The sequence below is a fragment of the Myxine glutinosa genome, chromosome 1 (genome assembly GCF_964187855.1).
Source record: "Myxine glutinosa chromosome 1, kmMyxGlut1.1, whole genome shotgun sequence".
NCBI lineage: Eukaryota > Metazoa > Chordata > Myxini > Myxiniformes > Myxinidae > Myxine > Myxine glutinosa.
Window position 1 is genome coordinate 296,442,194 of NC_136261.1, and position 14,324 is coordinate 296,456,517.

Here is a 14,324-nt window from a genome sequence, read left to right on the forward strand (position 1 = left end):
TGTTAGAAATCAGAGGGCTACGGGCCCAAGACAAACTTATTTTCCGGGGGGCCCGAGGCAGACCACGAGTTTTTCCTCCGGGCCTACTTGCGCTTTTTGCAAGAAACCTGGACATGTGATGTCCCAATGTTATGCCCTGAAAAAGGAAAATCAGGAGCGGAGTTCGACTAGTACGACTCCAAATGCAATGGCCATTGTGAGAAATCGCCATCAAAAGGGTTACCAACCATTTATTTCAGAGGGGTTTGTGTCACTGGATGGAGCCTCGACTAACCGGAGACCGGTTAGGATATTGAGGGACACAGGAGCACATCAATCTTTAATGCTTGAAGGCATTTTGCCATGGTCCGAGGAGACGGCAACGGGGGATAGTGTTCGTTTACAGGGGATCGGGGGCGGTGTTAGTGCTCCACTTCATGTCATCCATTTGGAGTCCGATTTGGTGTCAGGACCGGTCACCGTCGGTTTACAAGCCACACTTCCTGTAGAGGGTGTATCTGTGGTTATCGGGAATGATTTGGCCGGGGGTCAAGTTTATGGTAACCTGAGGGTTGGTAAAGAGCCCAGCAGGGAAAATAACACCACACTAGTTCGGGATGGCGACAAAAGTACCAAGTTATTTGTAGGGGGACTGAACTTCAAAACAGAGGAAGAAGTTCTGACCTCTGTCTTCAACAGATATGGGCCGCTGGTGGAAGTGCGGTTGATAAGAGACAGGGAAACGCAACAGTCAAGAGGGTTCGGCTTTGTCACGTTTGCAAGCACAAAAGACGCCAGAGAGGCAGAGAAGAATTGGAATGGCAAGGATTTGGAGGGTCGGACCATAACAGTAGGGAAGGCATTTCGTAGGCGTCGAGAGGTCTACAGGAGAGTACAACTGGGCGGTAGTTTTGGTGGGGGCCGCAATCAATATTATTATGGAGGCTCCCTGAGTTACGGCAGCTCCCGAAGGAAGGATTGTCAAAGTAGTGGCCGAGAAGGAGACCGCTATTCATGGGACTACAGTGACAAGCGGTCCCACCATAATTATTAGGGAAGTTCTGAAAAGCTGAAGCACTGAATGCGGCGGAGCCGCCGAGCCAAGATTCCTACACGGATTAACCGTGAACGCCACGTTCCTAAAGGCGTCCATGTAGTGAACTTTCATGCACGGACTAACCGTGAACTCCACGTTCCTCAAGGCGTCCATGTAGAGAACTTTCCTGCACGGACTAACCGTGAACTCCACGTTCCTAAAGGCATCCATGTAGTGAATACTCGGCTTGGCCTCCCGAAAAAAGTGCTATCGAGTTGCTTAACTTTGGATCTTTGATCAACCCCTTAACCTTCATTCACAAGAAACTGACAGTCAAAGTCAGAGGGTCATGAGATGGAGTTTGGCTTGGCAGGAGTCCAACGGGAAATTGAACATGTAAAGGGCAGGGACAATGTCGTTGCTGGTGCTTTGTCCAGAGTGAATTACCTTTGAAAATCTCTGGGGGTTTTGTGAAATTTTGTTGCTTTATTTTTGAGTTGTGATAATTGTTGCCCAGGGGAACTGATGATTTGGGGGTTGAGTTATCTGGTTTGTTTATCCAAGTTGGCCGGCAAAGAAAGTTTTCGCTGGGTTCAAACTTTCTTTCTTGAAGGGGGGGAGTGTTACATATTTATGGGAATGTATGTGAATTACTATTCAGGTCTTTGCTTATCAATGTGTAGTCGATTAAGGGTTGTTGTGGTTGGAGGGTCAGGAGCCCTTCTGGAAAAAGAGACCAGAAACGGAAGGAGAAAGACACGAGGTCGAGAGAAGCGACGAGGATTCTTCTTCCTCGCCCCGCTCCGACGAGAGGTGGGATCGATATTGAGCCGTGTGGAAAAGCGGCGTTCCCGAGCCCGTCTGGCGAGAGGAGTTACCGGGACGGATACCTGCCCGGTGGACACGTCAAGCTGCCGTGTGGCCGTGCACCGACCCAGCGTCTGGCACCGTTCGCGGCACCATCTACAAAGACGCGTACGGGTCGCACGTTGGGGCCTAACACGCGTTGCAAGCGGCGTGTGGCTTTTGCCTGCTGTACAGTACCCGCTTCGCGTGGCCAAGAGGGGGCTGCAACCTTGGTTCCCGGTACGATACATGCCCGGTGGAAAAACGTCCACCCGGGGTTCGTTCAACCGCCCGAGTGCGGCGAAGCCGACCATCATCTTGGTCAGGAGGGGCCCAGAGACATTGTGAGGGACAGAGACCAAAGGGGGTCGTGAGTACAAAAGGGGACACACGTATGTAAGATGGCCATCTTAATCATCTAGGGGATTGATTGTTGAGTGTGAATTGTGGATGGTGGATTGCTCGGGGAATATATCCTTGATTGTATCATTGAAATTGTATGGTATCATTACCATTGAAATATATCATTGAAAATCAGTTTTCTCTTGGGTGGAATTCCTAGGGATTGCGTTGCGAAAGCGCATATATAATACCACTGTCTGGCGAAGTTCCTCTCACGGTCCGGGGGTCACCGAGACCAGGTAGTCACCGAGGGGACCACGTAACAGTAACTACACAAAAAAGTTTAATTTTGGAAGTCAGACCTAGCTACCCACTGTTAATATTAACCCCTAGCCCCCCCCCCCTTCCAGTAGAGAAGTCAAACTACGTCTATGGATCGTAGAGAGTTTAGCGCACTTTCCTTTGAACTGTCAATCCTGGGTTGGATTCCCACCTTGATCGTAAACTGTTGGATGGGTGCTTCACAGACCAGGTGCTGCATCATAAAGTGTGCCATCACTTGGATGGACATTTACACTACTCGCAATAAGTTAGGGATATTGTGGGAGTGAGTTTATTTTTTTTATAGGGGTTAGGGTTAGGGTATTGAAATCAAGAATGCTGTGTTTTTTCACACTCATTAATAACCATAGAATTAGGACCAACAACTTTTTTCAACATAATTAATACACAAAATCAACCACACCGAAGAACCTGCCAATATCCCTAACTTATTGTGAGTAGTGTAACTTTTGACCCCTTATGGTATTACCCTAGCATTAGTTAATAGACGTTAAAGATCCCACGGTGTCTTTTGCAAACAGTAAGTGAGTTATTGCCTCCTCTTTGCAAAACGCCAAGCCTGGCCAGCAAGTTCATTAAAGGGCCAAAACAATCCCCAGCAACTCCACAAGAAGGTTGGAATCATTGGTGCCGTCAAAGACGTAGTAATGGTCAAGACAACAAAACACAAAGGAAATGAGGTTGGGAATAAATGAAGCATGTGCGTGCTGGGAGCCTGTGTTAATAAGTCCATGACATTGTGCCACATTGTGCCAGTTATGCACATTGTCCCATATCTGGAACATACACTGAACAACTACTATAATTATCCCTTAATATTTTGAGGAAGTCGATTATATCCCACACCATGAAATAAAGAACTCTATGAAAATTAAAAGAGTTTTTTTTCCTATTGTTTATGCACATTTTTTTCAAACGATTGGCGCAGTTTTCAATACTGTTAATACAAAACTCAAATCCACTAACTCTATTTACAAAAGCTAGTTGGACATGCGAAACTCCAAATTTATGTTTCAAGTTTTATCAAAACATTTTTCAAAATAACACAAACTTGCATCAAAGCAAAACTTTTTAATGAAATGACGACATCATTTAATAATCAAAACAAGATGAAATAATATCATCACTACTAAATAACTAAAACAAACAGCATATCGTTCTGGCAAAAATGTTCAGTATAATCGCAAAATAGATTTTACTTTGCTGTACCTAGAACAGAAACAAAGAAAATAAGGTTCTCTGTGCGGAATACTCTGATGATATTTGCCATATGGACCTTTATAGGTTTGGTTGAACCATCACCGCTTCTTATCTCATGGTCAAATTCTGTTTATGACGTGGTCAACTATTGTTGCCCTTATTTCATTCGAAACAACAGAGCCGAGGTGTAAATACATGTTCTTGACTCCTGCCTTGACTTCGACCCTGACAATGCCCACCTCGGAAAGTACCACACCGAACACGCACACAACCATGACCAGGGCCACGGCCACCACACCAACCATGCACACAACCACGGCCACCACACTGAACATGCATGCAACCACAACCACAGAAAGCACCACCTTGATCACTCACACCACCACGACCCCAGCAAGCACCACCCCGAACACAAGCACAACTACGACCACAACATCCTCTCTGTTGAACTGCCTGCTCCATGTTTTCACACACTGATATTATTTTGCACAATCAACCTTCAAACCAGTGCTGAGATTATTATCACTGTATTATTACCTGGTTTACACTTGGATAAAGCAATTTATCAATAATGAGCATTTCTGTGCATTAAAATATATATATAATAATTAGGAGTTTTGTTCAAAGTCAAATGTGCTTTTAACTTAAGGATTGTAATTTTATAAATTGAAAAGGAGACTAAAAATTTTATGTTTTGATTTAAATTAATGAAACTGGATCAAGAGTTTTGTAAAACTTGGATGTTTGAATCATAGTATTGTAAGGTGTGTTAAGAGTTTTGAAAAACATGCCAAAGGTTTCATTAAATGTGCGTCAGCAATCTACTATATAAGAGAGCCGTTGGTCTGTCTGTGTCTGTGTCACCATTTTTCTGAGAGATGGCTGAACGGATCTTCGTCAAACTTTCAGAGGTTCATCAGTGAGTGCCTGGGAGTGTTTCAGGCGAAAATTTTAAATTTATTTATTTTAAACAAGTCCATTTTTGGGGGATTTTTAAAAACTCGCTATATAGTGCCTAAGCCTTTTTGATTAATGACAGTTACATTCACATAAATAATTACACATTCACATAAATTAATACAAAACAATTACCAGACATTTGAACACAAATTAATCAAACAATTCCAGAAACGGTCGAAGTTGATGGTAAGGCTTCTTCTTCTTCCTGAACGTCATCATACTTAATTCAGAAACGTGATGAACGGCGCATTCACCAGCATATATTCAACGAAAAGTTAATGATGATTTGACATTTGTGATGGATTCTGATTTTGATGCAATTGCTTTTCCATTATATTTGCCCTAATTTCAAATATGTTAATGTTTCGTTTTCACTTGAGCAACGCCGCGTACTCCAGCTATGAACACTTTTATACTTTACTCAGGGTACAAATGCAAATACAACTTTGTCTGGGGAGTAACATAGGTAGGCTATGTGGCCACGGCCTCATGCGAGGGTGGGGGGACCGGGAGAGGGGCATAAATTCTCGATGTAAATGTGTACCATGTAGGGCCACCTGGTGATGGTGGCAGAGGGTATTACAATTTCCTTTTTTACCTGTGTAACACTGAGGTTAAAGCACTCTTTGCACAGGTAAATTTTTCCTCCTTCCCTTCCCCCCCCTCACTCCCCCAAAATGGAGGGGCCTGTCAACTCCCCCAAAAGATGTATATGTAGTATACATTTACCCTCCCTCTCCCCTCACCTCTCTCTCCCCTCCCCCTTCCACTCTCCCCACTCCCTTCCTCACCCCTTCCTCTCCTGCCTACCCCGGCAACGCCGGGTACTCCTGCTATTATAAAAATAAAAATAAATGTAACTTGGTCATCAAAACGTTGATAGTAAATCTACACTACTCAAATAACTGTTGGAGCAAACATGACATTAGGGTTAAAAAGTAATTCACTCTGCAGTTCAAGAGTTATGAATGGCAGACAAAGCTTTATTTGATGACTCATTCAGTTATTAGATGTGGTTGATGTTTGCATGTGTTCTGCACATGCTGTGCACTCACAAAGGCGCATACACTCAATATTTAACTTCAGATTGAATTATTCACATAGTGCTTGCTCTAACAATACCATGACAATAACATTTTTTGACAACGTGTGCATCGAATAGCGCCATGGGTAGCCGACAATAGTTCCCAAGTGAGGCGCAGACCGTCAGAGTTGTTGAAGGGATAGGATGACATGAAACATTATAACACGGATCACAGCATCGCTTTGCAAGGACTGTATTCGTCAGGGGAGCTCGTACTCGATACGGACACATCTGCTTCAGTTGCCAAGAGAACATAATTTGCCATCACTGTCAACACATACACGTGCACTCCCTTACTCCACCATTTACATATTCCATAACGAGTGCTGATGTGCATGATGTAATGATTTTGACCTCAAATTCGTCAGTCAACGACATTCCCATGAAATATTTGAGGATGGCTGCTGTCACTGTTCTCCAAGCTGGATCAGTCTTTAAATGTTGCTCCTATAATTTTCGAGTCATATGTATTGTTACTCAGATTGTCATTTACGAGAAACACCCGGCCCCTATCGGAGTGGCAAGGGAGGTGGGAGGGCAACTTTATTTGTCATTTATATACTTTTTGACCAAATCATGCAATCCTTTCTGACTATGGTATTACTTGGAGGCAGTTTTAAAAATTTGCATACATGCATTTTTTATGAGAATGGAAACTTTAAAAAATATTTTTATAGTAATCAAATATGTGTTTGTGAGAAACTAATCCTTCCCTGCAACACTAAATGGGATAGGTTAACACACACGCACACACGCACACACACACACACACACACACACACACACACACACACACACACACAAAACCAAACGCGATAGGAATGACACCAAAATATGACACCGCAATCAATATGGGACCATTTTAATCCTACAACAAATATCTTCTGTCGTATGCAGCACATGGTATAATTAGCTAAGGGTGTAGCTCTGCCACTGATGCAGTGCCTTCTGTAGATTAGGGAAGGAATTTGTTATTTGTTTAGGGTGCTGGCAATAGCATGCCTCCTCTTCACGAAGGACACCGTGGGATCTTGAATGTCCACCAACTAATGCTAGTGGATGGGACACCCGTTTAACATCTATCCGAGGGACAGCAATTGATTGATTGATGGATTGATTGATTGAAAAATCACCCTGCCTGTGAAACACCGGTATGACAGTTTATAGTTGGGCCAGCATTTAAACCCAGGCTAGATGGGTTTGAGGTGAGTGTGTGTACCTCTAGGCCATCCTGCCAGCCCACAACAAATATTATTCACAATTACACCAACCCTCACGACAAATCCACTCGTGCAGCTCGCTCCCACAGAAATCTTCATACATTTGTTATGATTGCTTCACAGTCACCTCTGGCAAAAATGTCAAAACATGTAATGGCAATCTGTAAAATGATTGTGTTGTCGTATTTTGGGGACATTCCTGTAATATTTGGTTGTTTTGTGGAGATTCTATTCCGCCATGTTTTTTTGTTTTGTTTTTTTTTGAAATGTTTTTTTCTGAGTTGTGATAATAGTATCTCTGTATGAAAGGCCAATTTATATACGTGCTTGGTATTTTATGTACTCCTAAACCGCTGGACGAAATAAGTTTAAAAGTGGTGGTTGTACTCTGGGTGTGCATTTTACTTTTATGTTCTTCTTTTTCTTATGTCATCCATTTCATGTGGTGGCATGATGATATTTTTTCCAGTGTTCTCGATTGGACGTTGTGTTAACTAATAAACACCACCCAGGCTATTGTCCTTCTCGGTGATGCCACAAAGGTTTGTGAGAGGTTTGTCTCTGGGGTCCTTCAGGCCACCAGGGAAGGAATTTCTTTGCTGATTCTTATTGGAGCATCACATATCACATGACCAGAAAATGGAAGTTGGCGTTGTCTCACAATGGCAGATATGCGGGGAAGAACCATACAAATCTCTGTTGGTGATATGCTCTTGCCAAGAAACGTCTCGGACTTTGCAAAGCAATTAGGTGTAGGTACCATCCAATGATTTATCCAATGCTTGGATGTTCAAGGTTCAGGATTCACACCCATAGAGAAGGATCGACTAAACAGTACTTTTGAAGATCCATAGATTACTCTGTCCTGTGGACTGGGGATCTCCAAACTTTGTTGAGGGTGTGAACTATAAACTCGTGGAAGTTGTACAAATCGTACTAAAATACACCAATTCTATGCGTTGTACTATAATGAAAACTATAGTCATTGTACAGTCATGTGAAAAAGTAAGTACACCCCATGTAAAGTTTTGACTTTTTCAACATATTTCAACATACAGCTATTTGATCTTCATTTCAACAATATTGAGAGATAAAGGTGATATAATATTAACAAATATCATGAAACATTTACATTTTGTAGTCCATTGTATAATTTAAATAAACATAAATGCAAATTTCGCATGTGGAAAAAGTAAGTACACCCTTGGTTCTAATAGGTGGTATTTCCCCCTTTGGCAGAAACAACCTCAAGTAGGCGTTTCTTATAACTGTCTACCAGTCTCTGACATCGACTGGGAGAATTTTTTGCCCACTCCTCCATGCAGAATTCTTTCAGCTGTGTGATGTTTGAGGGGTTTCTTGCATGCACAGCTCGTTTCAAATCCCCCCACAACATCTCGATGGGATTGAAGAATTCATAGTGGATTCTATGATGGTGAGCTGCCCAGGCCCTGATGAAGCAAAGCTGCCCCAAGCCATAATATTTCCACCACCATGCTTTACAGTTGGTATCAGGTTCTTGTGGTCAAATGCTGTCTTTGGTTTTCGCCAAACATGTCTTCTGGTACTGTGGCCAAATAGCTCTACCTTTGACTCATCTGTCCAGAGCACATTGTTCCAGAAGTGCTGGTCTTTGCCGAGGTGTTCATTGGCAAACTTGAGTCTTGCCCTGATGTTCTTTCTGGACAGCAAAGGTTTCCTCCTGGCACACCTCCCATGTAGATCAAATTTGTGCAGCCTCTTTCTAATGGTAGACTCATGCATTTTGACATCAACAGTGGCCAGAGCTACCTGTAGGTCCCGTGATGACATTCTGGGGGTTCTTAGAGACTTCTTTCAGCATCTTGCGGTCTGCTCTCGGGCTGAACTTGCTGGGGCGGCCTGGCCTGAACAAGTTGGCAGTTGTTTGGAATCTTCTCCACTTGTAGATGATCTTCCGGACAGTCGAATGATTGATTTCAAATTGTTTGGAGATCTTTTTAAATCCCTTCCCAGACTCGTAGGCATCTATAACCTTCTTTCTGAAGGCCTCAGATAGCTATTTTGATCTAGGCATGGTGACGCCGCACACTTCAACAACAAAGAGCTAACCAAACTAAATGCCTGAGGTTTAAATAAGACAGGTTCCTCCAAGATCCTCTCTAACGATGTTCTAATCATTTGCACCTGAGCTGGTGCACCTGATTCTAATTTTAAGTATTTGATGTAGTGATAAATGTAGAGGTGTACTTACTTTTTCCACATGCGAAATTTGCATTTATGCTTATTTAAATTATACAATGGACTACAAAATGTAAATGTTTCATGATATTTGTTATATTATATCACCTTTATCTATCAATATTGTTGAAATGAAGATCAAATAGCTGTATGTTGAAATATGTTGAAGAAGTCAAAACTTTACATGGGGTGTACTTACTTTTTCACATGACTGTATATGTGGGGGGAATGCGTGGAAACATACGTGTCTGTTTGTTGCTTTGTTGGTTTGTTTGTGGGATGAAATGCGTTGAAACTGGGTGATTGTACTTGGGATGTGCATGGTAACATTCTATTTAGTTGGGATGGCCCCCTCCAACTTGAAGTTGCACCCCCTTGCCACTCCTGTAGTAGGGAGGTAGTGGTAAAACTTACACTTAAGTAAAATTCATACAATTTTAACCAAAGGATTTTAGTTCATATTTTAATTTTCGTAAATATTAATTAATTTATTTTTGTGATGAGAGAGTTGCAGTGCCGTACTGGTATTTGATATTTTGTTCAATGCTTTGAGCTGTTTATTCAGTCTATGAAGACTGTACTGCTCACATATATTTACTCGTTGCCCTTCTGGGTCTTCTATCTCACCCACATTTGCCATTCCCTATACCCACAATCATTTTACCACATTCACATCCTATTGTTTCATTCATTTTTTTAGTGACCATGTATTAGACACCTACCTCATAACATTAACATTGTCTTACCTGTCTTTACAGCTCGGAAAGGAGCAGCAAAGATTACAGGCCATGACAGCGCACCTGCAGGCTAAGCAGGGTGAGCCGAAACCCACTGTACATCCAGTAAGTTCTACGCTGTCTATTTATGACTTGGTGTTACATTAGTATATGTGCAGCATTGTAGTGCCCTTCATATGTTACCAGGAGACATAATGAGTTGACCACAAAGTATCAACTGACGTCACCAAGCTGGGCAAGCATATTACTCAATCCTGAAATTAATTAGTAATCCACTGGGTTTTTATTACCCTCACCAGAGGAAAGGGTATTCCATTAGGGTGAGTTTGTCTGTTTGTTTGCCTGTCTGTTTGTTTGTTTGTCCGCACAGAATGTATGTGTATTAATTACACAAGACCTTTAAGAACCCTAAAATCTACAGCCCTCTTAGACCTTTTACAACACTAAGACCTATTAAGACCCTGCATTAATACCCCGAAGACCCAGAGGATTCAAAAGACCCCAAAGACACTTCAAGACCATTGAAGACCCAAAACACCCTTAAGACACCAAAGACTCAAAAGACCCCAGAGACCCAAAACACCCAAAAGGCCCTTAAAAGACCCTGGAGACCCCAAAAACCCCAAAGACCCAAAGGACCCAAAGGCCACAACCACACAAACACGCCCAGGCGAGGGTCTGCAATCTCTAATTGCTCTTTCTTGTTTTATATTTGATGCTGTAAGTGAAAGTATAAAAATGACGCATTATGTAATCGACGATCAAGAAGTGATCGACATGTGGTAATTCTCCTGAGACTCGAATTATTTCCAAAATATTAGAATTAAAATGCTTATATCTTCTGAATTTGAGCCAAACAATCTATGAAGGCATCAGTCCATTGTCCTTACAACTAGACCACTGTACTCACATCTTCTGACAATTATTAATAACCTAATAACCACGATCAACATTGTTTGAAAAGGATAATTATTTGAACGAGAATTCTTGAAATAACTTAAAATGGCAAAGCTAACTTCTTCTTCTTTGTCTGTTCCACTTTGTATTACCCCTTCCTCCTCTAGCTCAATATGACAGCAGCGGGAATTCTGGGAAAGCTAACCATGGAGTCCACTTCACTCTCTGTTCCACGGAGTCCCTCAAACACAAGCGGGGGTCTGGGAGCAGCGGGTCTCTCAGGGCTTACAGTACTGACCCCAGCATCCATGCAGGCTATGCAGGCCGTGGGCCCAGCGCGAAGGCGCAGTACTGAGAGATACTCATCTCTCTCGTCGGGTAAGGTGATAAACATTAGCAGATGTGAAAATTTCAAACTCGCAGCTTGCAAAAGCCACAAAAAACAAGTTTCAACGTTCTCATCTTTACTCTTTTTTCATCACCATGATTAGTGGGTCAAACTTTAATAATTATGAACTCTTGTTTTGACCATTATCTTCAATTTCATACAACGTTGTTATTTGAAGACTCTTATTTAAACAAATTGTCTGTGAGATGAAATTTAATTACAAAAAATAATAGCAGGAAGAAAGAATATAAGATATATAAGACATAAAAAAAAAATTTTTTGACTATCTTTTCAAAATTCATCAAATACTGTGTTTATGGTTATGGAGTGTCTGGTGTATGTGGAAATAAACCCAGCAATAGTATACATTGATGATCCAGATTATAGTACTCCATCATTTTGGAGACTTGATTGTGTGGGAGCAATGACTTCATGTCATTAGCTGTGATTTAGTGTCAAATTTTCAATAATCGCTTGGAATATTTGCCAAAAGGTAATACACCTGACTTTGACAACGGTCCCCTTCGGATTAAGTATCATTCCACGTACGGTGTAACGGCCTTGGCAATGTATTTTGCAAAACTATCTTGAACACTCTTAGCTATCCTCTCTAAACTTACCCCACACATCCCTTCCATTTCCCAAGTACATACAAAAATGTAGACAGCTCATTCTGGTAGACTAATTCTAAAATACTTTCCTAAGACACCAGTCGTTTGGAATGGGGGTGTGCAGCTGTTCATTAAAACATTGCTGCATTCAACGGTTTTGTAAGGAATTCTGATTGAAAAAGTGGTATTATTGGTGTATTTGTTTTTAAACAAATGACGAGGTAAACATTTTCAGGGATGATCATTAACTTCCTCTCTGTTGATTATTCTGGGCTGATCGCTCTTTCATGGGCCGAGATTTTGTATTGAGAAAACAAAAGGCCACTTTGAAGGAGCTGTGCTCCAACTCGAATCGAAAGAATGGACGCGACAAAAAGCTGGAATTCGTCCGAGTTTCTTTATTGCATCAAATCAACTCGGGTAAACTGAAAAGCCCGTTTATCGGGCAGCATTATATACAAGCACTCGAATATCTCATGCCGGAGCGTTTGCCCTTAAAAGGCGCGACTGGGCGTGTCCGGGAGACCTGGGCGAGTCTGGACATGCCCGGGAACGGCGAGACTGGGTGTCGCCGGACGGGCCGGGCGTGCCTGGACATGCCCGGGAACAGCGAAACTGGGTGTCGCCGGACGGGCCGGCGAGCCCGGGAAAGGCGAGTCCGGGCATGCCCAGGAAAGGCGAGACTGAGCGTCTCCGGGCGGTCTGGGCGAGCCCGGCACAGCGATCGCTCCGTGGTTGCGTCCTCGGCAGGTGTAAGGCGATTGTGTATGTTCAGCGGCAACCGCTACACACGCCCCCCCAGAATCGACTTGCACCGGCAGGGTCAATTTAAGGGGAGTCCTGATGACCCAGCCGAAGCGACCCCTAGAGGGTCGTGGGGGGGGGGGGGTCTGGTGTGGGGGTGGGTGGTCGAGCCGGAGGCACCGTGGACGGGGGGCGGCCTCGCCACGGAGGAAGGGCCAACCGAGGTGGTTGGTCGATGTCCATGTGCACCGGCTTGAGGCGGTCCACCGAAATCCGGTCCGACCTGCCGCCGACGTCGATGACGAAGGACTTGTCGTCCCGTCGCAGGACCCGGAAGGGTCCGTCGTACGGCGGCCTGAGTGGCCCCCGGTGTGCGTCATGACGCACAAAAACGTACTCCGCTGTGCGAAGCGCTGGGGGGACGTAGGACTGGGGGTCACCGTGGTGGGACGTTGGCACGGGGGCAAACCGTCGGGCGGCCTCCTGGAGGTCCGAGCGCTGGCGAGCTGCGGACCAGGGACTGGTAGCGTCGGGCATGAATTCGCCCGGGACGCATAGCGCCTGGCCGTAGACCAGCTCGGCGGTGGACGCCCGGAGGTCCTCCTTGGAGGCCGTGCGGAGGCCCAAAAGGACCCACGGTAGCCGGTCGGTCCAGCCGCCGTCCTGAAGGCCGGCCATGAGCACGGCCTTCATGGAACGGTGGAACCGCTCGCACAACCCGTTGGCTTAGGGGTGGTAGGCCGTGGTACGGTGGAGCCTGACCCCCAGGTTGCGGGCGACTGCGCCCCACAGCTCGGAGGTGAACTGCGGCCCGCGGTCCGAAGAGACGTCCGCCGGTGCGCCGAAACGGGCGACCCAGGTGGCGATGAAAGCCTGTGCCACGTCGGCGGTGGTCGTGGAGACGAGGGGAATGGCCTCCGGCCACCTGGTGGTCCTGTCCACCATGGTGAGCAGGTGTGTGAAACCCCATGATGGGGGGAGTGGGCCCACCAGGTCCACGTTGACGTGGTCGAAACGCCGTTCGGGCACGGTGAAAGGTGCCAGCGGGGCCTGGGTGTGTCGGTGGACCTTGGCCTGTTGGCAGGCCGTGCAGGTGCTGGTCCAATCGCGGACATCCCGTCGAAGGCCGTGCCAGACGAATCGCGCCGACACCAGCTTCTGGGAAGCTTTCCGGCCCGGGTGAGAAAGGCCATGGAGGGAGGCGAAGATGCGGCGTTGCCAGGTAACGGGCACGATGGGGCGAGGTTGGCCTTGGGAGACGTCGCAGAGCAGGACAGTGTCCGCGAAGGGACGTCGGCCAGGTGGAGGCCTGTGTCCGCCACCCGGAGGGCTTGCACCGTGGTGTCGGTGGTCTGGTCAGCCGCCATAAGCGCGAAGTCCACGCCGAGGTGGACCGCGTTCGCGCTGGCCCGAGAAAGACAGTCGGCCACGGCGTTGTCTTTGCCGGCGACGTGCCGGATGTCCGTGGTAAACTCCGACACGGCGGAGAGGTGGCGCTGCTGGCGCGCCGACCACGGCTCCATGACTTTGGCCATTGCGTAAACCAACGGCTTGTGGTCGATGAAAGCCGTGAAGGGTCGGCCCTCCAGGAGGTGGCGGAAATGGCGGACGGCCAGGTGTAGACCGAGGAGCTCGTGGTCAAATGTGCTATATTTGAGCTCGTTCGGCCGGAGTTGCCGGCTGAAAAAAGCGAGTGGCTGCCAAATCCCGTTCACCCA

General features: G+C 45.4%; 1 protein-coding gene across 7 annotated transcripts in view; it reads left to right on the plus strand.

The window, feature by feature from the left end:
- LOC137412870 (forkhead box protein P1) overlaps window positions 1–14,324 on the plus strand; it is a 350,911-nt gene that overhangs the window by 277,658 nt on the left and 58,929 nt on the right. For all 7 annotated transcript variants that reach the window (XM_078767672.1, XM_078767688.1, XM_078767684.1 and 4 more), the window contains 2 exons: window positions 9,988–10,071; window positions 11,031–11,241. In XM_078767672.1, the coding sequence (XP_078623798.1) occupies window positions 9,988–10,071; window positions 11,031–11,241 (295 nt within the window). The remainder of the gene's footprint in view (window positions 1–9,987; window positions 10,072–11,030; window positions 11,242–14,324) is intronic.